This window comes from Pagrus pagrus (assembly GCF_965226575.1).
Source record: "Pagrus pagrus genome assembly, chromosome: 2".
NCBI lineage: Eukaryota > Metazoa > Chordata > Actinopteri > Spariformes > Sparidae > Pagrus > Pagrus pagrus.
In genome coordinates, this window is record NC_140186.1 from 27,034,327 (window position 1) to 27,058,852 (window position 24,526).

The following is a 24,526-nucleotide window of genomic DNA, read 5'->3' on the forward strand; positions in this document are numbered from 1 at the left end:
TGTGTATGAATAATAGGACTAATCTGTCCACATTATCCATGCATGTCAAGGGGATATCCTCCTAGTGCGCACCCAGACATCAGACAATAGCCTACAGTACTATGTACACCACGGACCAGGTTGCCGTTCAGGCTTATTCGGAGCTAATCAGCGCCAGCCTGTGAGCGATTGCCATTGGCACCCACAACTGGCGACTGCTGACATTTCAGGCTGCGCTGCTCTACTGCAAAATGGAGGAACGCTGTAAAAACCACAGTCAATCAGGTCCGAGGTGAGCCAGCTCTCCTGCAGTCGGAGCCCCGACCAGGCCTCTCTGGAAGCGCCAGGTCTCTGCAGTCACATATAGTGCTGCTTGTAAAATTATATAAGAGTATGAAGTTGACTAATGAATGCGGGCCCTGTCCGGTTTGCCAGGAGCAGGAGGATGATGACAGCCAGGCTTAACAATACAGACATTTAGGAGAGCTGTTATGTATTTGTATGTGTGTGGGTGTGAGTTTTGGAGGTGTTCTTCATTTGAAGCCTTACGGGCTTATAAAGTGAACAAAATGTGTATGTTACATAAACCAGATATGATGGATGATTTATAAAATACATCTGCCCTTTGCTCTGCAACTCTTTCATTCCTCTGACAGCAGCCAAACATTTCTCCTTATCCGAAATCTGTAACAGCTCTGCTTCCTATAGAGAGCGCGGATGTGTGTGCCCGTATATGTCGACATACATCAGAGTCACATACAGTATCTAAATCCGCTCTGACTATGATAACTTTCTAAGCTGCTGGGGAGCTGATTGAAAAGCCGAGGTCCATGTGGGAGCTGACTCTGGAGAAGCGGAGTCGCTGGAAGCAACGAAGAATCAGGAAAGCCAAGACTCCTGCTGCTAACTGATAACAACATAAACAAATAGTCCCAGTTATACATCCCTCTTGCTTTCCACTCTGGATCGTACATTCCACTGTATGTGGTGGGCACATATTTATTTTTAAACACTGAGATTAGTCTGCACATGCTAAAATGCATCCACCTAGTATAGACAAACAGCTGCCTTGAAGCTATCTCTTTTTTAAAAAATGGTATTACAGAGTTTACCTCCTTCCCGTGTCATCTTACTCTCTGCAGGCAGCAGACTGACAAAGATCAGAAAAGTCATTTTGGATAAAAGCATGAATTCAACAGGGAGCACGTTCAATACCCAAAAAGACCCGTTATTCTAACGGAGGCGTTTCCTCAAAAGATGCGAGTTTGGGAGATCGATGTTCAGAAAAAATACCTCAAATGTCATCGTGAAATGAGACGGATCAACACATGAAACCCCTCGGTGCAAACAGCCTTCATAATAGAGCGCTATCCCCGTCTACGGAGCTTTGAAAATCTGGTGTCTTGACAACCACAAAAAGAGGATCTTAAAGCTCATAACTCCTTCTCCCAGAGGCACGCCGCTAAAACTGCAACAGCTTGTGCGAGACTTGCTTGTCTTGCCAGGAGAAGGAGAAGGTAGCAGGCATCAAGGCTCGCTGGAGGCAACGTGCCCAAACAAACGTCCACTGGCAGACGGCGCTTTCTTTACAACTTACAAACTGCATCTTTAAGCAAAGATTAGCTTGAGGATTACAGGCCTGGATGCTTTTAGCTCCTTGAGAGTGCTCGATCTCTTCCCTCTGAGACGTGTCCTCCCTCCCTTTTCACTCATCCTTTATACTCATTAAACAGAATGGAGATGTGTGATAGAGTAGAAAGGGAGAGAGGGAGAGGAAGACAAGAGGGAGAGGGTGAAAGAGAGAGAATTAGATTCCCTGACACCTCGCTAATTGAGCGATCTCCTTTGTGCCCGGCCCAGGCTGCCAAGTTTTAATTAGCAACTAATCAAATCAATATGGAGGTCGCCAAGCGGAGAGGAAGGCACCTAGATCGTGGGATGGCTGCCCGGATCACAGCTGCCTCTGACCTTTGCACCTGGTGGTAGTTTTTCAAGGCTGGGAATGATGAGGGCTGGTGGCACTGTTGGGTAGAGCGATCCTGAGGTAATGGCAGCTGCTCGAATGAATCGAACAGGACGATAAAACCTGAGAGCCGATGTTCAAAATGTCCACCTTGTAAGCATCAATACCAAAGGCATTTTTATTTGAATGAGGCATCAAGGGCGCCAGGATACACATCTGCTCTGCATGTACTCACTTTCCCTAATATCCATTTTTACCCGAATTGATGACATATGCCGGAACACACAAACACACACACACACGCACACACACCTTCCAACCTACCCTTCAACAAACCCTTGAAAAGTGTTAATTACAGCGAAGGCTGACGTGATGTGTTGTGCCATCTTCAGAGACATCCACATAAGCTGGAGACGAGAGGCAGAGCCACTTCTGCTCTCTAATCTGCTCTCGGGAAGCTGTCAACACATCCTGACCTCCCCCGGAGGCGTCCAGCTGGGTCTGACGTCTTCTGGAGCCCGGGGGCCCCCTGGCTCCTACAGCTGCTACCTCTCTCTCTATCAAACACACAAATACATAGCCCAGCGCACGCTTACATGAAAGCACATAAAAGCGCAAACATTCACACGTGCTCCAGAGCGCCGATATCCCTCCAGCTGCGCTCGTACGTGCACACGTCGCGTCACACGGGCCCTCAGACCACTAGTGTTCTTCTCTCTCATCAGACGCAAAGTCAAAGTGTTCGTCGGCTTTACTGACCCGCGACATTTATGTGTTTCTTTTGCCCGCAAAGACAGGATGATGTCACTGGGAGGTGAAGTCATTTCAAGTCTTTGGTGTGGAGAGGGCATTGGCAGCAGTGCAGAGGCCAAATTACACACGTATCCTAACTGAAAAAACCCACCACAAATAGACTCAGCAGCAGTGATCCGTCTGGCTAAGTGGTTAGAGAAAGAGTCAGTTAACATAAGGTTCAGTTCCTGCATATCCATCAACTGCCAGCTGAGAGTCAAAATGTCCTTGAACAAGACACCACACTCAAGCTCTCTGCGAGTCATCCTGAATACATTCAACATTAAATGCTAGAAACCGCAACAAGTGTACCGACAGCAGATTGTTCTAAAGCAAAGATAAGGCAGTATGGTAGTTTTCCTATCATTATTTTTTCAGATAACATTGTCAGGATTTTATTCTGTAACAGCCCCGAACCCCCAGATTGCTCGGGAAACCATTAACATATTTAGTAAAAATCCTTGGCATACACAAGGCTCTGTTTTATGTCGATATGTATTCTCACCATCTTTGTAAACCAAGTGCTTATGATCAGATGACATAACAGGAATAAGGTTTTATTTTTTGAGAAGCAGAGAAAACACAATACACAACCCTTAAAGAGGATGATTCACCACCTGCGAATAATAAACTGACTTGGATATTGGCAGATGGGAGCCTGCAGGGGTAACTGCACAGAAAATGTCCATCAAGTATACCGGTATGATACAAATAGAAGTTGAGGACCTGCAGGAGAAGAACAGCTTTCTGAAAACAGATTTTTTTTCACAAAGCAAAAATAACAAAAAGTCGTCTTTCCTTCTTTTACAGTTTGAAGAGTGTAGATTCTAATTAATGTAACTGCCACTGAAACGTCTGTACAATACGGTGCTATGAGAATGATTTGATTGATCATTTATTCAAATGCATGCAAAGACTTGTGTTAACATTCGCCTGACAAATATTATTGTCGCTATGCAAATTAGTACAATCGTCTGTGTGGCACTGAGGTGGAAATAGTGTGATGTAGTTCTAATGTTACAAAAGCTTTTAGGGAGTTGGGGACGGATGGTTGGGAGCACAAAGTGTACATGACACTGACACAGGAGACCAGTATTTGCATCATCTACCACCAACCCTACAGAAATATATAGAAATCAGTTAATTGTGACTGAAATATATCAAAAACTATTGGATCGACTGCCATGACAGTTTATATTTATGTTCACCAGGAGGTGAGTTAATGGCTTTGTTGGTCCCCCACATTTCCTGTGGTGCCAGGAGGTTGCAAATGTTGTTTGTGAGTGAAATATCTTACCTTACTATTAGAATTGCCATGAAATTTGTTACAGATCTTCATGTTCCCGCCAGTGCAATTTGTAATAAATTGAACACAAGGATAAAACCTTGGACAGCTCATCCAGCTTCCACCTTATACGAAAAAGAATGGGAAATCTGCAAACACGCTCCACAGCACTGAAATGGGAGAAAATACGCTCTGGCTTGTTTGTATTTCTTTAAACCAATCACAATTGTCTCAGGCGGCTCTGAGCCCAGCATGCCGCCACAGTGCCCCTGAAAAAATATTGACAAGAGGAACTACTTTCGCACAAGTGGAGGTGTTTACTGGCATTGCAATGGCTAAATCCCTGCAAAATAAAACATAAGAGCCGCTAGCTTGTTTAGGTTTGTAACATTAACGACCAGGTTAAAGAAACATTTTGTAGAAATTTGTATTTTGTGCGATTTGGTGCCCCCCACAGTTTCTGAGTGCAACACCACTGTCATGAATACAGATCCCATGTCTGTAACAATGTGTCTGTAATGTAATGTAGGTGCTAACTACAAACAACACTCAAGTGACAGAGACACCATTCACCCTGTTACAAGAAACTGTACCATCAACATAATTCTGAAGCTGTTATTTCAATGTTAAAAAGTTACATAATGTTGCTTAAATATAAGGGAAACTTGCCATTTTCAGCGTGTAAGTTACAGCTCGGAGGTTGGTGTTGTTGTGTCCCGGAGCGATGGAGAGTGTCACTTGGAGTCGGTGCCCACTTACAGACTTATACACACAAATGAACACTTTGGCAAACTGCCTTTGTCAGAGAGAAGTTCTTTCAGTTCAGTGCTTTTATTTGTGACCAAATACATAAAAAGATAATGATATTCCCATTGGCCTCAGCTGTACTTTGTATTTGGTGCTACTTAAACATTCCATCGTGTTAACTTGCCACATGCTTTTGTGCAAGGCATCTGACCCTCAAGAGGAACCAGAGCTACTGTGGATGTCAAGTTCAATCCTACAGAATGGCACAAATTAGCAAATGTTAGCATGCTAACACGCTAAAGTAAGATTGTGAAGATGGCAAACATACCCACTACACATCAGCATGGTAATGTTGAATTCTTAAGCATGTTAGCATGCTAACATTAGCATTTATATTTGTTTTAACTCAAACTACAATCTCTCACTAACCCAATCAGAGTAAACTAGAAAAAAAATGAAGCAGAACATTTTTATTTTGATCATTTTAAAAGCCAATTACAAACTATCTTTTTTTTTTTGCGCACTGGTTGGGTCCAGTAAAATGCTATGTAATGTGATATTTCAAGTGTGCCTTAAGTAACATTACATATCCACTCATTAATTATTTAGGCCTAAACAGTAATCACTTCTAATGCTGTGATTTACTGCAGGGTGTACTGTACATCATCCACATAAGAGGCCAAACTGCGCTGTAATGCTCAAGGTGATCTGTAGTGGACAAATGAAAGGCCTAATTAATTACGGCAGTCTCTTGCCGGCACCTCCTGGCCTCCCTGTTATTATATGTACATTAGCAGCTTGTGATCATCGCCTGCTAATTCACCGTTGCTTAACATGCTGTGAGGGGAGGAGGAGGAGGAGGAGGAGGAGGACGGCTGCTGTGCGGTTCACCTGGACGACACGAGCGTCGACTCCACGGCAGCAGCGGTGGGATCCCCAAGTGAGCCACCTAAGATGGGGCCCGGAGGAGCAGGATGCCCTTGAGGACAGCCAGGGACTGCGGGGCAGAATGGATGGCTGCATTCACAGCCATAAATTCACTGCTTCCTAACTATCTCATTCATCATATGCACACCAGACTCCTCCGCACCGTGAGTGCACCAACACACATTCACACAGGCACACTTCGCAGCCACCATTCCTACCTCCCTGGTTTCGTCCTAGTAAATAAGGCATACAGACAGAGATAGGGCAGAGAGTGAAAAACATGAGATAAGGGTATCAGCGAAATGACCATATGACAATGCGCAGCCCTCTATTTCACCTTGGGATGTGTGAATTCTTTCATTCGTTCCCACAAAAGATACATTTTCATATCTTCCTCTCAGCTGGTCACCATTTATTCCAGAATTTCCTCGAGTCTTTGTAGATAGGGCGTCTATCGGAGGAGGCGTGTTGGGTGGTGGAATAAATCACATGGCGGGAAGCAGAAGTGCAATGCAGAATACAGCATGATCTCATGCAAAACCAGGATGGCAACACAAACAAGAGGGTGTTGTTTTTGGTAGGAGAGCCTGAGACAGTGTGCCCATATAACCTCAAATCACTTTTATGTTGTTTTTCACCCTAATGCGTGAGGGTATCGTCTCTTTTTGATGATCTGATTCTACTTTTCTTTCCCAGTAAATGCAGATTTATTGTGACAGAAGACAACACTGATCAAAGCTGAAGTAATTCAACTGCTTTTATCACATTTTTAGAAGAGAAAAACACCCGACTGAGCTGAATCATCTCCTGAAACAACTTTTGAAAGGATCTGTCGAGGAGTCAGATTTAATATCCAACAGACTTGTGCTTGAATCATCATATTGAAAGCAAACTTAATATATACATTTATTAGTCCAACGCTGCCGCAATTCACTTCCGCACATCCACTCTCACTTTTCTAATCGTCTTTGTTTTTCTCCCTCATTTCACTCTGACCCACTAAGTGGTTTATGGCGGCCGAAGACAATGTAGGACTGAGTAAAAAGAAATTTCTCTCTTTTGACTGAATCCACGTTTCATACTTTTACTGCTCTCCCAATATGAATTCTGTTATCTCTGAATCAATCATAATTAGTCTTGCTGCTTGTCGACCAGCCTGGCCTGAATGCAGTATGAGGACCAGGACCGGGGGAGGAACACTGTACATCAGATATATTTCTACTGCCCTCAAGTGGTCGGTAGGAGAACTTCAGTAAAAGTACAAATGGAGCTGCTGCTGGTGTTAGACCTCACTGACACCATCAATTACCCACACCACAGCTGGACAAGGGGGCTCTTTGAAAACCGATGCCATGATAGCGAGCAGCTAATAACTTTCCAGTCTCTGGGTTTTTCCGTGGTAATGGATGTGATGTTTGCACAAGGACATCGGTGTCAACTGTAAAATGCTCTCCTCCTGCCAGGAATTTGCAGCATTGAATTGGCTTTGCTCCTGCTCCATCACCATCACACTGGGAAAGAACACTGAGAGACCAAATCATTTCACAGCACTCTCATTTTTCAGCCCTGGTCGCAAAGAGAATTACTGGAGGCAATGGAGATTTTGTCTACAGGAGTGACAGAGGTTAGCGAGTGGAGAAAAAATCAATGTGGACAGAGAAGGACTTTTTCAACACTGTAGAGGCACATTACAAACTACTTGCGATAGAATCGAATTCTTTCCACTGACAGCAACTTATTTTTACCACAATAAAAAAAAGAATTCAGTAATGAATTCATTCTGCAGAGCCACTGCGACATAACCACTGTTGGCGGACTACATCAAGACGAGCTAAGACAAAAATATACTACATTTTAACCAGATTACAAAAACCCCAAAGATTCCTGATGATTTGTCAAACCTCTTATTATCAACTTACTTTCTACCCGAGAAATAGTCCCTAAAAATGTTAGACTGTCATTCAAAGCAAACAAGATTCTGTTTCTAGAGAGCTTTCGGGAAAAAGGGGGAACAAAGATTTTCATGTCAAAAGACAACTAGACATCGAGGCTGCAACTGGACTAAATGATGGTTGAGTGTTTGATTGTACTGGTTACATGCAGCAGTTGTTTCAACAGCCAGTAACTGTATTTCAGTAAGAAGTTAAAGCCCGCTTCACATTCTCCGTTTGCAGGGTTTAAGTGTGACGTACGCCGATCAGCCACATCACTAAAACCACGAGCTATACATTCCGCAAGTTCCTCTTGTGCCATCTCTGATTCATCAAGGCATGGACACAAGACCTATGGGGGTGTCCCGTTGTGTCTGGCATTGGGATGTTGGCAGTGGATCCTTTGGGTCCTGTGTGTTGGGGACTGCGGCCTCCATGCATCGGACTTGTTCCGCTTGTCCAACAGATGATCAATCGGATTGGGATCTTGGGATTTGGAGGTCAACACCTTGGGTTCTTTTTTTGTTTGTTTGCTTTTTTTTCAAATGTCAAGTGTCTTTGGACCTTAAATTGCCAAATAGGTGGAGGTATTTGCAGGTCATTGAATTGCTACATTAGTACTCATTGGGAATTCTGTTGACATCTGCTCTGTTGAGTTATTGCCATATAAGTCTAACAGATGTGTCAAAAATGGCAAGTCAATTTAAAAATAACCTGTTAGGCTTGATATGATTTTGTCCTAGGGTCCTCCATCTGATAAGAATTTTGCCAGATGATGTTATATTAAAGAAACATGAGACCAGAATATTGTCATTGTGTTACTTATGGATGAAATTATAGTAAAAATAAATGTATCCCCTTTTTGCTGGGCCCCCTGGAACCCCCTCAAGGACCCACTGTGAGAGCCACTGATTTCAGGCAAAGGTTAAGTTGTAAAATGTGTTTTTGTGATTTCTACCAGCAGCTGATTCAGTTCAACTTTATTTTACTTTGTGTGCTAAAGAAAATATTATACACGTCAGAATGTCATCATGTTTTTATACGTACAATATTTTCAGTCTGACACGAAGACACAACAAAGTTGCTCTCTCGCTACCTCTGCCTCTGGCTCTCTCTATCAAAGCGGGCCAAACAGCAGACTTTTTGTTTCAGTATTAATGTATTCTATTTGTTTTGAGAGCTACACATCTCCTCTTCTCCTCCACCATGGTGCTTTAAACCCTACAGGGACAACTCAGGGATCCAGCTGACATATGGTGAAGACTGGAGAAACACGTCGGAGGCTGCCAGGCTGTGAACCCCGATCCCCACATGTACAGTGGCATATTGTCTTCAAACAGACTCTGTCACTGTGGCAGGAACACTGAGACGTTCAGAGGGCTGAGGGAGGCTTTCTGCAATGTGTTTCTATAACTTCACATATTTTCCACCTCAAGTCATTTTCAATTGAAAAGGCCTTTGGATGTCTGCTCTCAACGCTACTTATAGCGATGCTACTTATGATTGGAAGCTAACAGGTTTGAAGTGTGCTTATGCTGCAGTATCTATACATCCAATGAAGGCTGATAAATAATGAAATAACATTCAGTCATCAGCAGAAAACATGTAAGGTTACATGAATGATTTAATTATAACAAGCTGCTGTTCGACTCGCTTCTCTAACTCAATCATTTAGCATCTTTCAGACAAAACAAAACGTGTTCCTGAGGTTTACTTTCCATCAGACACATTAGTTACACTACAGCACTTGTTATTAGAAGGCTTCTGGACAGTTAGATTATGCTGGACAAGCTGTATGGAGCCATTTTATGTTTTTTTTTTAGTTGTTTTTTTGAAACAAGTCCCCATCTGCTTCAGTTGTTTAGGAGAACGCTGCAACGCTGTTTTACTGTGAAGCTCCAGAAATGTCTTGTGGACTACGAAACTTCACCTGACTCTCCATCAGAATGAGGGGAGGAGATAATGGCTGACTTTTCATTTTTGGGTGAACTTATCCTTTAAGTCGTCTTTCAAACTTGATGTTTGCTGTCAGAAAAAATGACTCAACAGTTTAGCCTGTCTCTGTCCTGCTGTTAGCATGTTCAAGGCCTCAGCCCGGACCATTGGCAACACTGAGGTCGTGCAGGGTTTACCGACCTAACGGGAGTTTCATTATAAAGCTGAAAGAGGCAATTTCACACCTTCTGTCCTTTTTTTGTAATTACATACATTCCTATTTGATATTTCAAACATCTGCAATTTATTGTGGCATTTCATTTTAAGATTAGTAAGAACATGCAAATAAATCTGTAAGAAATGACACTACATTGGTTTCCATCCCATTGAAAGGGGGTGTAAATGTCACTGTCCAAAGCTGGTCAGAAATTAGCTTTTAAAAGCAGATTTTCACAAATCTCTCCCCAGGGGAGCATCTTTACCCTGGAGTCTGACAGAAAGTGCTCTTTCAGATTCTTTTTGAAGGTATTCTGCTTTATTAGAAAGTTCAAAGTGAAGAAAAGGACAGCAGGAACAGGAAAGAGGGGTTGTTTGGGGCTTTCGAGGTACCTGACAGATTTTAAACTCACAGTATGCTCAGAGTCTTAGAGCAAACCATGCAAGCCCTACCTCTTTCAGTCTGTGCACCACAAAATAGCTCTTTTGGCATCCCCTCTGCTTAAAAAACAAGTACGATCAAAGTGTTTACTATCTGTCTGAACAATTGGTTTATTTCTTGCTGTCAAGACAGCTGACCCCAGATGGTTTAATGTCAAAAGGGTTACTGCTAACAGAGCATGAAAGTGTTGCTTCTGCGGCTCTGTACTTGGTATCCTGGCTGCTATCCCCGATCTTTAAAACAGTAGCAGCATAGGAGTTTGTTTTTTCTTTTACAAGGCAGCACTTAAGTGCTGTGAAGCCGTGAGGGAGGCGGCAGTCTGTGTGCTCTTAGCCCATAAGGAGCACTTGGACAGAGCTGTTGCATTAGCAGGCTGTTACCTCTCCTCTTCAGAGTCTGTAATGTGAGGTCAGCAGCCAGACTACAAAGAGGTTGGGGACGAGACAAAATACACTGAGGACCCTGGAAAAGGTCACACTGGTGAGAGGATTGCAGGGGCAGAAAGCCAGGGCTTTTTACAAGCTGGCAGCTGTGTAGCAGAGATGCGGCAGGCCCTAATAGCTGCTGGGGCCAACGCTGCAACATGGAGGTGCTCATTAGAGGTTTGTCTGCAGTTAGAGCACACGTTCTGTACAAGGCCAGGTGTATAGTGTTTATGAGTGTTGCCCTCTGAGGTGTGCGCCCTGGTCATGTCACAGAATCCAAACACTTGTAGTTTCTGTAATGGTTTTGCTGTCTCAATAGACATCCACATGCTTCCCATGTACCATTTTCCTCGACAGATGCTGTTGGTGGGTTGAATGAGAAAAGTATCATCACTTTCTCAGTTCTACACTCACTAAGATCCTTGGCCAAGGCCAAACAGCTTCATAACTTTTCTTCTTGAATCAGATGAAGCAGTGACCATAGATGGGAGTTTCTGTCATCACTTCATTTTAAGTATGCTTTCAGTCTAACAAGCTTCTCTTGTAACCATGTTGCTGCTTAAATTGAGTCCAACAAATTAGATAACGTGTCTGTACATATTGCATTTGGACTATTGTCTTAAGGTCTGTTGACTCATGTTTCTTTAAAAACTATATGCTTATCATTTTTAATAGCCAAGATTCAGTACACCTGAAATTTATAGTTTTCAGTTAGGTTCAGCAGGTTAGTTCAGCCCATTTTTTATCCTTCACGGATTTATTTTTCTATTATTCCGTTTTGGGTTATATGTATAATATCGTTGACACCTGTGACCAATGAGTACTTCATTGTTTTATGAGGGTTTCACTTGGGTTAGTCATAAGCCTTTTAAGTTTGTCACGTTGCACATCTTGAGGTAGATGTAGAGAGTTTGTACAGTATATCTGTAGATAAATACAGTATTTGTCAATGTCTGATGAAGCGATGGATGGAATTGTACATAACACAAAAAAGATTCTACGTCTCCATGTTCATTTTAGTCCATCTAATTTTGTTTTCATGTTTATCAATTACAATAAAGTTACTTCTGTTTTCAGTGAGATGTAGTTCATGTATTTTAAGGCATTTCTTCAGGACAGAATCAAATGTTGCTGCAGGTGTTATGTCACGCTCTTATCAGACCATAAATACCAGCACCCTGGTGACCTTGTCTGTTGGATTTCTACTGAACATCCCAATAAGCTGCAGCCTTTTAGAAAGCTTCCTCCCCACAGGCACCTCTTTGTATGAAATGAGTGAGCGCAGACTACAAGGTTTCCACTGGTTGTTTTTTATTTGCAGTTCTTTACATTTTAGAAAAAGAATCCAAGGATTTTGCCTCCTGTGTGTTTCCGTCTGGCCTCTTCGTGGTCCATGATGCCAGCTGAGGTGGTCAGCACAATGTATCTGAGGAAACATGAGTCAGCATGTTAGCATACATCTAAGATGAATCCACCACACTGCAAATACACAGAATACCTTCAGATTTAACCACCTGGTTGAATCCCACTGTATTTAAGAAGAGCCCAATAAGAAGTTTTATAAAGTCATTACTGCAGTTAAAACCTCCATTTCAGTTATTTTACAAACTGCATGAAAACAATTTCAGATGGAGAGAAGAGGCAGCACTATTCTCTCCAGGTAGGATTTCATTTAGTGCATCACAGACGCAACGCTTTGCTCATCAGATGGAAAACCTTTTGGGTCGGGTGGGACCAGACATTTAAAGTAGTAATAAACTAGTGTATTCATCAAACTAATCACAACACTGATGACAAACTACCTGCAAATAAGCAAATGAAGAATCTGAGAACATGCCAACTTGATTTTAAATCTACACATAATGCAAGTTAAATAGATCACATAATTGATGCAAGTTTCAGTCCAGCTCCTGACTGCATGAGGCCATCATAACAGAAAATCACCTTGGGCAGCAGCAAATACATGCAGAGAACTAGTTTCACTAACTTCGTAAAGGGACCCATCTACAACAGTTCATAAAACTACTTCACACCAACACACAAAAATCTGTTTCTGCAGCACAGCAATATCCCACATTTTCTGTATAGATGACTAAAAACACAAATGGTCCCTCGACAGCCTGCAACTATTGGTAGATGGTTTAACATGAGCTGAATTTGACATCAATAAAGTATATCCATGTCTAGGACATGTCATGATGCTGTACAATATCTAATCTTGTTAAATGCCGACCATCAACATAACATGTCATGCTCATATTTGCGGAAATACTAAAAATTATTAACAAAGACCAAACCCACTGCTTTGTATGGTTTAAATTTCATTAATATCAATTATTCTCCCCACACTAACGACTTCTACCTAGGAGGGACAAAATCATATCTGGTTGGTGGCTTTATTTCCCAGGCACAGATGACTGCCCTGCAGATACAAAGTGATATACACCGCTTCTGAGGGATTCTTCCAAAAATTCCAGCCTCTCGTGCTCTGGTCACACTACACGACTTTCCAAGTCATCAGATCGCCATACATTTCCCACTAAATGACCAATCAGCAACGGCGCCACACAGTACAAGAGCTTTCGCCAGTCGGAATCCCTGACAAGTCTGTGTGGTCTTCTAACACAGGTGACAAGAAACAGCAGGTCAAAGTTGTTTGTGTGCCGATTTGCAGCAACAAAACAAAAAAAACATAGGTGAGGTAGGTAAATAAATATTTTTGCAATGAAAACATATTGTGGTTCAGCAAGAGCAACAAGGTTGCACATAATGAAAAGCTTGTGTGTATGCCACTGCAGCTCGTATGGCTCTCCAACACGACCACATATTAGCCCGTTTCATCTCTTGAGCACCTACGAGGCATTGCTGAGCTCTCAGATCACATCTTTGGACAGTTCAAGCATAGTGATCGCCGCTCACAGGAGCAAGTACTGTTTGCCTCAGATCTTGGGCTATCAGCAAATGGAAAACTGTCAGTATATGGAAAATCAGGTCTATAATCCTGTAGTGAGAACTCTGCATCTACTCTGACTCAGTGATAATGTCAAACAACTGCTGACCAAAAGAATTATAAAATGACTCAAGACATCATTAAACACTGTAGAAAACTAATTTAAGCACTTAAATTTTGTTAAATTAGAAATTGTGTCAGCTATACAGCATTTTGGGCTTCTGAGCATAACCATTAACACCATCTTTGAATCTCTTGAATAAAAACAAGTCAATTTTCTAACGCAACCACAAAGGACAGCCAAACAAAAGCAAGTAACACAGCAGACGGCTTAAGCATAAAACCACTGCAGTAAGTAACTGATCAAGAGCAAGACCGGACACCATTAGGACTAATGTCAAGTGTACACTACAGGATTTTAAACCTGATCTTACGGTTTTTGGAGATTGCCGACAAAAATGGCCAAATCAGAGGCAGATCGGCTCATGCTCCAGAGACAGATTGGTATGTGTGAACCGTTAGAAGCTCACCAACGTTCGCCAGATATCTAGCAGGCTGAATATCTGGTTGGGTCACAGACAGGTCAGGGAGCAAGAAATGAGCTACAGCCAATAAGAGAAGATCGCCTTCTCCTCTGCACGACCCAGTCCATCATGCAATGTGAGCAGGCCATTTCACATTTTCAGTGCAAAAATAATCCTAACTCCCTGCGTACTGTAATCCATCATCTCACCCATATTCTTTTCTCTGTATTTTCACTAAAACTCAGGGCAAAAACAAGTTGTCACGTCACACGCTTGTGGTCATGATGTGTTACCCCCTGTCCCTGATCAGACATATGGTGCACTACACCAGATTACAAGGCAGAGAGTAGTGTATTGTGAAAAGCACAGAGATCAGACGACTTTAAAAAAATCATGTTGTGCGGCAAAGACAACATTTCTTTCCAGTGGGTTCAACACTACATCACTGCCACAGTTTAGTTTAAAACTTAGTGAATATGATTCTTACCCGAACTGTCTTGAGGGCAGCAGGTTGTTCTGCCACTTCTCCAAGTCCTTGAGCTGGAGATCAAAACGTGGGCTGATCACGCCACACTGAAAAAACAACAACAAAAAACACTGGTTTAAACTCCACATCCACACGTAAAAGTAAAAAGCCACATTATGCTTATTGTACAATGTCCCATCTGTGTTAGTATTCCCACAGCTCTGTTAACAGGTTGTCACATTTGCCACTTTTCAAACAAAAAAAGTGCTCTTTAAAATGCCACACTGCTGCCATGTGGCTAAATTATTTAATAAAAGTAATTAATTGAAAAACACATTCTATGTCTGTAGACATTTGGAAGATGCGAGAGGAAAAACAAATTTCCAGCATCATTCATGATAACCTTACTGCCAACACAGCTAGCTCAAACATATCAGCATTCACCTGAAATTGCCTTGCAAGCAGAGGTATACTGGTAAAGTTCAAGCTTGGTAAACTAAAACAAACTTTACCTTGTTCAGCCTGCCTGTGAGATTGACGACGATTTTCCCGGCTCTGTGGTCATCAATGATCTCAAACTCACCAATGTAACCTGGAGATACAAGTGACAATTGTATTATTAAAACGCTCACTTTAGACTATTACACTTTTGACCTGATGAGCTAGGTGGCTCAGGTTTGCCCCAACTTTGACACCCAGCTCAACAGCCACCACTACTCCTCAAAGTCAGCATCTTCTCCCAGTAGCTCAAAACAGCACATATTGACTGGATGTATGCATTGCCAGTGCTATATATGATTTATTTCTGAATTTAATAACTTAATGTTTCATGATCCCAGCTCTCCATCACTCACTTGACCCACAGTACTGAGGGCCACTCACCGTGCTTCATCATGACGGTTAGGAAGCGCACAATAACCTTGGAGCAGGGCCTGATGAGGACCTGGCGTTTCCCACGCTTCTCAGCATTGTTGATGCTTTTCAGAGCATCTGCGAGAACGTTCATGCGCACCATGATGCCTGCAAACACGAAGAGACAAATGTTAGACAACTGGAGTGACATGCTAGCATCAACTAAAAGAAACTAAGCTGTGCCTGACTTCATATTCGCTCTGGGGCTTTTTATCCAGTGTCCCCTTCCCATCCCATTACAGTCGGTGCATTGCAGACGACAGAGAGGAGACCTAACTCCTCATCAAATGATCTCATTCATCCAACTTGATGGATTAGGGAGATCCATTTTCTGTATAAGATGGATCATCCTCTGACTTGGACACAAATCGTAACTCCGCACATATCAACTACCAGGAATATTAAGATGAAGGTCTACAGAGAGAAACACATATAGCAAAGTCTGGCTAGCTTTAATTATGTCACGACGTCAGCACCTCAGCTAATGTCAGCAGGTAACGTTCAGTACACGTTTTTCTGGTACCAGCCGTATTTTAGTCGTCGTACACAACGTTGCTTTTCAGTTACACTTAACGCGTAGATGCCAGACTCCCACTAAAGCATGGTCCTTCATGAGCTCACAGAGTAGCTAGCCACCTAGCACATCCTGCTTTATTAATACAGCATCTCCCACTGTTCGCAGAGCCGGCGGTCAACGCAGTGGCGACCTCGTATTAAACTTTAAACACACGGCCATCAAATTGAAAGCTTACAGGTGCACTTTGTTTCAGGTACAAACACACTTCTCTGGTCACAAAGCTAACAGCTATCAGGGCGCACTGAACGCACCGATACCCAGGGCCAGACAGAGGGACTGGCAGATCAGATTTGAAGCCAAAATGCCTTTAACTCGTTTTACCAACAGAGACGATAATCACCCCAAATGATTAGTATATGCTTTCGCTTCAAGATAATCTCATAAATGGAGAATTAAACGTTTCGATGCTTTAGATACTTGTTAGATTGAAGGTGGCAGTGAAAAAGGCTTCTTACCGGTTCTGCAATATGGCGGAAAGAGGAAGTAGAAAGAACCCGCAATGCACTATGGGAAAAAATCCAAGATGTTTTAAAGTCGAGATAGCCCGCGCCAACACGAAATGTGTGTCTGTAAATGAACAGAACCTGTATGAAATGAAATGTGTAAAACGACACAGAGAGTTTTTGCAAGTTTACACATTATTTTGGTAATGAGGCATACATTTAATCATAAAGGATTTATGTGATCTGGTCACATGGATTTAATCAGATTTTTTTTTAAATGTGTATATTCTAAAACATTTATAGCCTGTGACCTGCGTGATTATAGAAGTGACCACAACTGACTTTGTAAGACCAAAATATTAAAATGTTCAATTTGCAACTACGTGTCTGAGTCGGATCTTTGTAAATTGCCTCTGTATTAGATTTAAAGCAGCGCCATCTAGTGACGAGGATGAATAATTGCACCGATAGCTTCTAGTTTTCTTATTCAGAGCAGTGCAAATAATTATTGACAGCCCACATTAAATGCAATAATGTTTTCAGCTAATAAACAACAAAGCCTAGATTTCATACTTTGTGCTCAACACATTTTCGGTGCAGAAGGGGAGGACATAGCGATGTGATTTGGGAGTAAATGAAGGAGATTGTTGGGTGTCAGAAGATGATTTATTTAGATTGTCATTGATGTGAAATATGCAGCAGGTTCGGACGGCACGATGCTACCTTGTGTAGTTTGTGGAATCTGCTTTTAAAAACTCATTCCTACTGTTCGGTAGAATTTCTTGTACATACCATTTGAACAGAATGTGCGTATTTTAAAACACACTGAGATTGAGCATATGATCAAATGTAAGAATTAGAGGTTTGAAATGAGAGGCCATGATCAAGTCGCAGGTGTGTTGCTTTCATTAGGCCCACCAACACAAGATAAGGAGAATATTAATATCCAATTGATATTGAGTAATTACAATTTCCACTTAGCAAAGAGGAAGTATGGGAATGTAAATGCTCTTCTGACCAGTTAAGCTTGTAATTCACTGTAGTGCCAGTGCCCTGTTAGAAAATCTGGATCGATATTTTATTCTGAAAGAAAACCAGGCCAGAGGGCAGAGACAAAGGATATGTCTAATGTATCTTCTCATTAAAACTACTCACATGTACATGCTGTCATGTCGTCAGAGCCAATAACTGTCTTTATTCTCAGTTTCAACATGTGCAACAACTCAGTCTGATACTCATTAATAGAGGAAACAATTATTGTCGAATCCTTATCAGTCAACACAGTTATTACAATAGATGAACATAAAATGTATAGTGGCTTGCAAAAACTAGCATGGCATTGTGATGGAAGCATGAGTTTCAAATATTGACAACAGTGTAGGATTGCGAAACATAGTCCCGACAACTGAGCAGTGAATAACCACAGCACTGTTCATTCTTTTCAAGGAGTTGTTTTATTATTTCAGACTTCACATGTCAAATAGATAAACTCCTGCTGGCTTACACAGAAAAAAACATCAATAACTAATCACACTTTTGTCTGACATGCACATTAAATCTGTATATATATTATGTAATGTATATAAGTTAGCATAGCATCAGGAGCTACAAACTAAAACAAAAAAATCACAATCAGTGTCTTTTGGAACTGTGTGTGCAAAAAACTTTTTGAGTTAGAGTGAGTTCAGTTTTTGTGTCTGTGGAGTATTTTATTACATGAGAATCAGATTATCAAAGTTTGGCACACTGTATGAATAACTGCTAATATACGAAAAGTATGACTGTTGGGCAGAAAGAGCATAAACAAACCTTTAAAGGTGCAGAATGTAAGAACTGTCATAGTCAGAACAAATGAGGCGGCATGATATCACAAGAGTGAACTTCTGCAACATAATACACGGACGTCCAAGTTCAAAACTATTATTTCTTCACATTCTGTTGATAGTCTGTTTTTACCATTTTCAACCAAAATTCTTACATATTGCACCTTTAATTAAAGCTAATTCAAATGCTAACAACTAAAATATGTGTTGTGCAAATGTTATTTTAATTTTTTGTCCTTTCCAAGCAACGTGTGTTTGCCCTCTGACATTTTGCAGGAGACCCTGTTGGATTAAGGTATTAAAGTATAATGAAAGTGTGTTGTAGTGGGAACAGTATGTCCAGTAATCTGCTAAAAACTCAAAGCTATTCAACCACCTTTGGTTTAGAACCAAATCTCTTTCTGCTGGTGTCCAGTGGAGGCAGAGACACAGTGACATACCCACCAGTCAAGTCACTAATTGAACAGACACATGAAGCATAATGGAATGCTGAGCAGCACAAGACATAGTAACCAGATTTCTGCACTATTTCTGTTAAAATTTCAACACATTTCTTTCCTCTAGTAAGCCTTTGCATGGCTACCTAAAAAGCTGCTATCCACTTTTACATTTAGCCGCCATTGCTGACCATGCTGGCCAGAGAATCTGCGTCTCCCTCGGGATCCAGGCCCAGCTTCTGGATGTCAAGCCCCATGGCTACCAGCATCTGGAGCAGGGTGAGCTCCTGCTGGGTGGCCTGGTCCACCAAGGCTGGGCAGGTGGGGTTGCACTGGGGCCACTGGCAGGTGTCCACCAGGTGGAAAGGACAACCCTTGGCGGGGGTTCTGTTGTTGCGGGTCGCCTCCAGACTCCTGTCCCAGCACTGCAGGGCCCGTGGCAGAGAGGTGCCTTTAACTTGGAAACTCATCCAGTTACTAGAAGAGCAACAAGACAGGGAAGTGACTGATTGAGAATAAACAGAGAACATGTAAGACGACAGGACGAGTAACTGAAGCAAGCAAGGCGTCATCAGTGATGTCACAGTCTGATCGCAAGGATAGCAATTTGCTTTGCCCACTTTTGGCTCATAATCTTTGTGCAGCACGCCAGTACTGCCACTGCAAAATTACAAACACTGACCTTGGACCTTCAGCTCCTCCCATAAAGAATCATCACCCTCAATAAATACATCTAACTTAGCCCGACTCTGTAAACCTAGCTAAGACTGCACTGGCCCTTCAATGTCCAATCCATGCAGCAAAATGATGAGTTCAAGAGGGACCAAGGGGCTAGGGAAAGTGTGAAATGGTATTTGGTGACACGAAGAATGCAGAATGATGAACGGGCGAACAAAAACAGCAGCATGAGCTCACTGGGTAGGGATGACTACTGGTAGAGAGAGGCGAGAATCAAATGAGGGGCGGTCGACGTAAAAGTGAATTACCACCGCAGGAGTCGAATATCCATTCTTACCTTCTGGTGATCGATGTGTGGGAGAGGCAGGACGGAGCAAACACAGCCCTGAAAGCACACACAGAACAATACAGTCAGCACCAGGATTGAGTTTTTTAATTGAATCACCCGGTGCTCATTAGATTTAGCTTTTTTTGGGGAACTTACGTGACATCTCTCAGTGAGGTCTTGAGCTCCCTGCCCAGGTTCTGTATGTACTGCCACTGCTCCTCCGACAGACTCTGTCCTCCCATGTAGATGTTCTCCACTCTCAGCTGCTCCTCGTCGAACAGCCACTGCACGACAAACACAGGAGCTACAGGGAAAACAAAGAGTCCAATATCAAGGATGATATAAAAGATATATAAAATAAAGGGGCAATATGTAATATAAAGATTTTTAGTTGAAAATGTTCAAATATTAACAAATTCTCGATATGAATAAATAGCAGTTTTGAGTAGTTGAGTACAAGTACAAAGCTCCTGTGCTAGCGGTTTAAACACTAACACATCCCTGGTCCTCGAGTGTTCAGTCCAAACCGCTAGCTGCACGGCTAACTTCTCATATTGTACTATTCGCTGCACATTTCTTTTGAGCAGATTCAGTAAAAATAAACAGCCTACGTCGAATATATAGCATACACATCCAATATCAGGATGAGTTTAGGCACCAGCCAGCACTCACAGGTCAAGGTGGAGTAGAGTTTGTGGCCAAAGAAGCACTGCCACTCCTCTCCTCTCTTATAGAGCTGCCGACATCCTTCAGGTACAACCCCGTTCCACAGCCTGAGAAATTCAACACAAATCGATTGTCACACATCACAGTCAGATATAACAACACTGTATAGCAAACAGATATCATTTCATATTCTGCATCTGGCCTATGAAAGTGTTTCTTCACAAAAACTCTATACAGGTTGAGTGAAGACTGCATGACTTTACCTGAGTCCTATCCTGATAGCATCTTCAGGTGAGCAGGAAATAGTCTCGGGGCAGTTGGGTGATCTCTGCTGTTTACTCTCTAGAAACCACCCGGAGTCCACGAGGCCTCGGACCTGCGTCTCTGCACCGAGCTGCTGCAGCTGACTGGCCACCCTCTCAATATTCAGCAGAACACCTGTCCCACCAGCGCTGCAGGGGAGCCAAGAAAAACAATAAATAGTCCAGCTTTGAGAGCACCATTTTCGAAATGACAGCGCGTGCCAGCTGAGAGCAGGGAAGTCAAAATATAGCAGCTTTGCATTCGGTCAGTGGTTCCTGTTTTAGGGGCCGGGGGTGTCCCAACAACTATGTTGCTAACCTGGGAGGAATGTTCACCATTACAGGGCAAGGCCCTTTAATAGACATTATGTCACTGTTCACAGTTGACTGTAAACATCTTTATTGTTGACAAGAGGATGCAGCCAAAATAGGGACTCTCTTGTTTATTGTTGGGCATGGAAATGGTCCAGATGGAACAAAGGATACAGGCTCTCGTCCAATAGCTGTTGTCAGCATCAGAGCGTGGGCGATAAAACAAACTCACCTTGTGCCAGACAGCATGACAACCTTGGCCAGCTTGATTCCTTTGGGGATGAGGTCTTTGATGACCTCGCGGATGATCAGGGATCCCATGAAGGTGTACTCAGCTGATAACAAATGCACACATCAAATGATTGGGAGCGGTGAACTGAGCAGGAAGTTAGATTCATTGTGTTTTCTTTTAACTGAGGCAGGCACAGGTTTGTCATTCTAATGAGGCAAAGTCTTGAAAGATCTGAAGAAAACTCACTTGTATTTGTAGGTGTTTCCCTCTCCTTTTCCCTGCCTTGTCGTTGCCTTGGAGGAGGGGTCGGTGCCGGCCCAGTGCCACTCCATACATCACTGGAACAGTACGGGATGAATCTGCAGAACGGGAGGCAGTCACTTTTGTTAGACTGAGGCTTGAGGCCATCAAGACAATGACTTTCAACTCAGGCTGCAGTTGGCCTCTTCAGTCATATATCAGAAACTGACTGACCTGTATTCACCACCATAAGGTACAGGTCAAAGACCAAGTGAGGCTATAGCAGCAAAGTGAATTGAGCGAGGTGCATTTTATTGCTTGTGGACAGAGGAACTTTGTGTAATTTTTTTAGAAAGGTAGTCTTGCTCTAAAGCCGCACCAAGCAATAGCTTTTAAACCACCTTCATTGTGATCTCAACTACGCACCTTTACAGTTTGGTGACTGCATCTCGCACAGTTGTGACAATATAAACACCTGGCAAAGCACTCAAAATGGCCTCAGTGGTAGTTCCCACTCTAGGTGTCTCCAGGACCACATTTTGCAATGATGGCACACACACGCACACACACACAAGGTGAAAAACAATACCAGCCGACATTTCATTCGTATTTAATGCAGCTTCAAGTTAAAATGTGAAAACAACTGACAGATTACCTGTTCTGTGAGTATGTAAACCATAACATTGCATTTTAATGTCTATAGAACTGTGTATTTTTATGTCTCACAACCGTTAACTGCACATGACACTTCCAGTAGCCACACACGGTGAGAATATGCAAGTACTTACACAATGTTTGCATTATGCCAGTGTGTGTTTTCCTCCGCTTGAGAAGACAGTATTCCAGTTCCTGTAAATCCAACAACCAGAGATCAGACAGATGTCCTTTTGTTTCACTAAGGATCACGTGAAACGAGTAACGTGTGGGGATCATGTTTGACATGTGTAGGTGTCTTTGACACTGGGGACATCTCAGCACTACTTTTTGAAATGGTCAATTTCATCTCTATCACTTGTAAAAGAGCAGAATCAGTTATAAATGTGCAAAAAACAATTAGCGTGCACAAAGAAATGTTAACTAACAAATGAGATAAAATGAATTTCCACCGTAATAATCTACTCTGACCTCATATGATCCCCTCATTACATTGCCTTTTTCTTTTCACCTGATCCCTTATGTTTTCACAATGTTCCAAGACACAGCGACTCCCTTGATGTCATGCGTTTAAAAACACAGCCGGCGGACCTACCTCTTTTTGTTTGGGGCCACCCTGATGAGCTCATTAGCCGGGGGATATTTTGGTACCTGGAATCACAGCTCTCCTTGCTGTGGCAGCACCAGCCACCTAAAAATATAGAGACTAATATTAGACGTTCACATCAGGCACAGCGAGGGAGACCCTTGTTAGCCCATCACACAGGCCTGTGAGGAATGCACCTGTAGCCTGAGACTCATTCAAAAATGACAAATGATTCCTTTAATTTACCGTCAGCGCCTGATTTGTTGATTGCCTCTCAGCTCATGTGATAGTTTTCTCCCCTACTAATACAACAGTCTGACATCTAAAGGTGTGAGAGCAAAGCCAATTTATTTCAGCTCTACTTGTCAGAATAATGCACTCATAAATCCTAAATCCTGTTAGATAAAGTCACTCTGGCCAGGTAAAACGTTTGTGTTTGGGAAATGTGATGCACGCCTCTTCTGTGCTCTCAGTATACACACATAAGTCAAGCTGGAGGACAATCCACATAAATTTCCCCCATCCTAAGTCTATCAAAGTGACAGGCAGCAACCAAAAAAGGAGAAAAACAGAAGATGACGGGACAAGATGACATCCCCATCAAAATTCCAATGGGGGCGTCATGCCAAAACAAGCTGACCTTTCCGGACCAAATTAACCTGTTGGGTTTTTAAATACTCACCTTCCAGAAATAACAGCCATCGGCGGCTTCCTCTGAACTCTTTTAGGTAAAACCTGCAGAACCACAAATAAACAGGAGTGAGGAGATGGTGAAGATAAAGCAGCCATGTACGGACACACTGATGTAGCTTCTACAATCAATGCTTTAATCAGCAAACGGACACCAAATGGCAAAAATTTTCAGGAAAACAAGTGATCCAGAACATCTCACCCAGCTGCTGTTCCATCATTGCATGTAACTTGGGTGTTCCTGAGGAAGTGCAGCCTCATTTCATCCGTCTGTTGTCCAGCTGCTCGGGCAGCTCCTGCAGCTCCTGCAGCACCTTCTCGTCCGGCTTCAGCTGAGCCTCCACCGCCTCTGGTGCTCCTGGTGTTTCCAGGAGTCAGCTCAACAGCGGGGGGAGACTGGCCAGAATCCCCTCCTTGGTTGCCACCAGACTTCTTGGAGGGTTTGGCTTTAGCATTACGGTTGTTCTGACACCAGATCCCCCCGAGCAAAAGCAAGAAAACAACCTGGCCCAGAATCTTCATATCTGAGGCAACAAAGGAAAAAAAAGATTGAAGAATCACCTTCCATGTCTTCTTAACTTAATTGTCGATAACTTGTCTAAATTAAATCCATCACTTTTCAACCTAGAAATGAACTTACCTCTCTAATCCGTTGTGAAGATCAGTGCTGAGGCACCCTGGGGTCAGGCAGATAACTGGTGCTGCTGAGGAGAGAGTGAGAATTTCAGAGCGCAATGAGCAGGTGTGAGAGAAGGATGCCAGTCGTGAGCAGTGATGAAACCTTGACCAGGTTTTGATGAAGCCTGCAAATCAGCGGTGAGCTTTATAGTGCCACCATATGGATCAGATTTCCTCCCATTTTCCCTTGCAGCTCCTGCCAGGGCCTGAGATTAACTGCTGACGACACACGGCGAGGGGAGGTACTGGATGGCCAGTGGCGAGGAGAAAAGATAACACACGCATCTCTTGAACATATTTCAAGTCCTCGCACACACCCACCACCTAGCTCTCTCTCATGTGATGGGACCGTAGCTCTAGAACGAGCTCTCCTTCCCCCTATCATC

The 24,526-nt window shown here is 42.7% G+C and overlaps 2 protein-coding genes across 4 annotated transcripts; both read right to left on the reverse strand.

Moving 5' to 3' along the window:
• Positions 1-11,936: 11,936 nt before the first annotated feature.
• rps15a (ribosomal protein S15a) lies at positions 11,937-16,626 on the reverse strand. Of its 3 annotated transcripts, none has more exons than XM_084341823.1 (5): positions 16,527-16,626; positions 15,465-15,602; positions 15,095-15,174; positions 14,604-14,689; positions 11,937-12,068 (listed from the first exon to the last, which is right to left on the reverse strand). In XM_084341823.1, exons 2-5 carry the CDS (start codon positions 15,595-15,597, stop codon positions 11,975-11,977), a joined length of 393 nt encoding a protein of 130 aa, XP_084197949.1. In that variant the 5' UTR covers positions 15,598-15,602; positions 16,527-16,626; the 3' UTR covers positions 11,937-11,974. The 3 variants fall into 3 exon arrangements, with proteins under 3 accessions (XP_084197949.1, XP_084197950.1, XP_084197951.1); XM_084341824.1 differs by lacking the exon at positions 16,527-16,626 and adding an exon at positions 16,412-16,517; XM_084341825.1 differs by lacking the exon at positions 16,527-16,626 and adding an exon at positions 16,247-16,323.
• A 1,329-nt stretch (positions 16,627-17,955) lies between these two features.
• notum2 (notum pectinacetylesterase 2) lies at positions 17,956-24,264 on the reverse strand. Its single transcript, XM_084373623.1, has 12 exons — positions 24,103-24,264; positions 23,665-23,986; positions 23,455-23,507; positions 22,782-22,877; positions 22,321-22,381; positions 21,539-21,651; positions 21,293-21,395; positions 20,710-20,898; positions 20,453-20,553; positions 19,937-20,084; positions 19,790-19,837; positions 17,956-19,251 (listed from the first exon to the last, which is right to left on the reverse strand). Exons 2-12 carry the CDS (start codon positions 23,982-23,984, stop codon positions 18,948-18,950), a joined length of 1,536 nt encoding a protein of 511 aa, XP_084229749.1. The 5' UTR covers positions 23,985-23,986; positions 24,103-24,264; the 3' UTR covers positions 17,956-18,947.
• Positions 24,265-24,526: the final 262 nt, after the last annotated feature.

Bases quoted from the DNA above. Each gene is read 5' to 3' on its own strand.
- notum2 (XM_084373623.1), bottom strand. From the start codon at position 23,984: ATGAAGATTCTGGGCCAGGTTGTTTTCTTGCTTTTGCTCGGGGGGATC. The intron at 23,508-23,664 runs GTGAGATGTTCT...GTGGTTCTGCAG, and splicing joins AATGATGGAACAGCAGCTGG to GTTTTACCTAAAAGAGTTCA. The intron at 21,396-21,538 runs GTGAGTTTTCTT...ATTTGTTATCAG, and splicing joins GGAAACACCTACAAATACAA to CTGAGTACACCTTCATGGGA.
- rps15a (XM_084341823.1), bottom strand. From the start codon at position 15,597: ATGGTGCGCATGAACGTTCTCGCAGATGCTCTGAAAAGCATCAACAAT. The intron at 15,175-15,464 runs GTGAGTGGCCCT...TTGTATCTCCAG, and splicing joins AACCGTCATGATGAAGCACG to GTTACATTGGTGAGTTTGAG. The intron at 12,069-14,603 runs GTAAGAATCATA...ATGTTTCCTCAG, and splicing joins CTGCCCTCAAGACAGTTCGG to ATACATTGTGCTGACCACCT.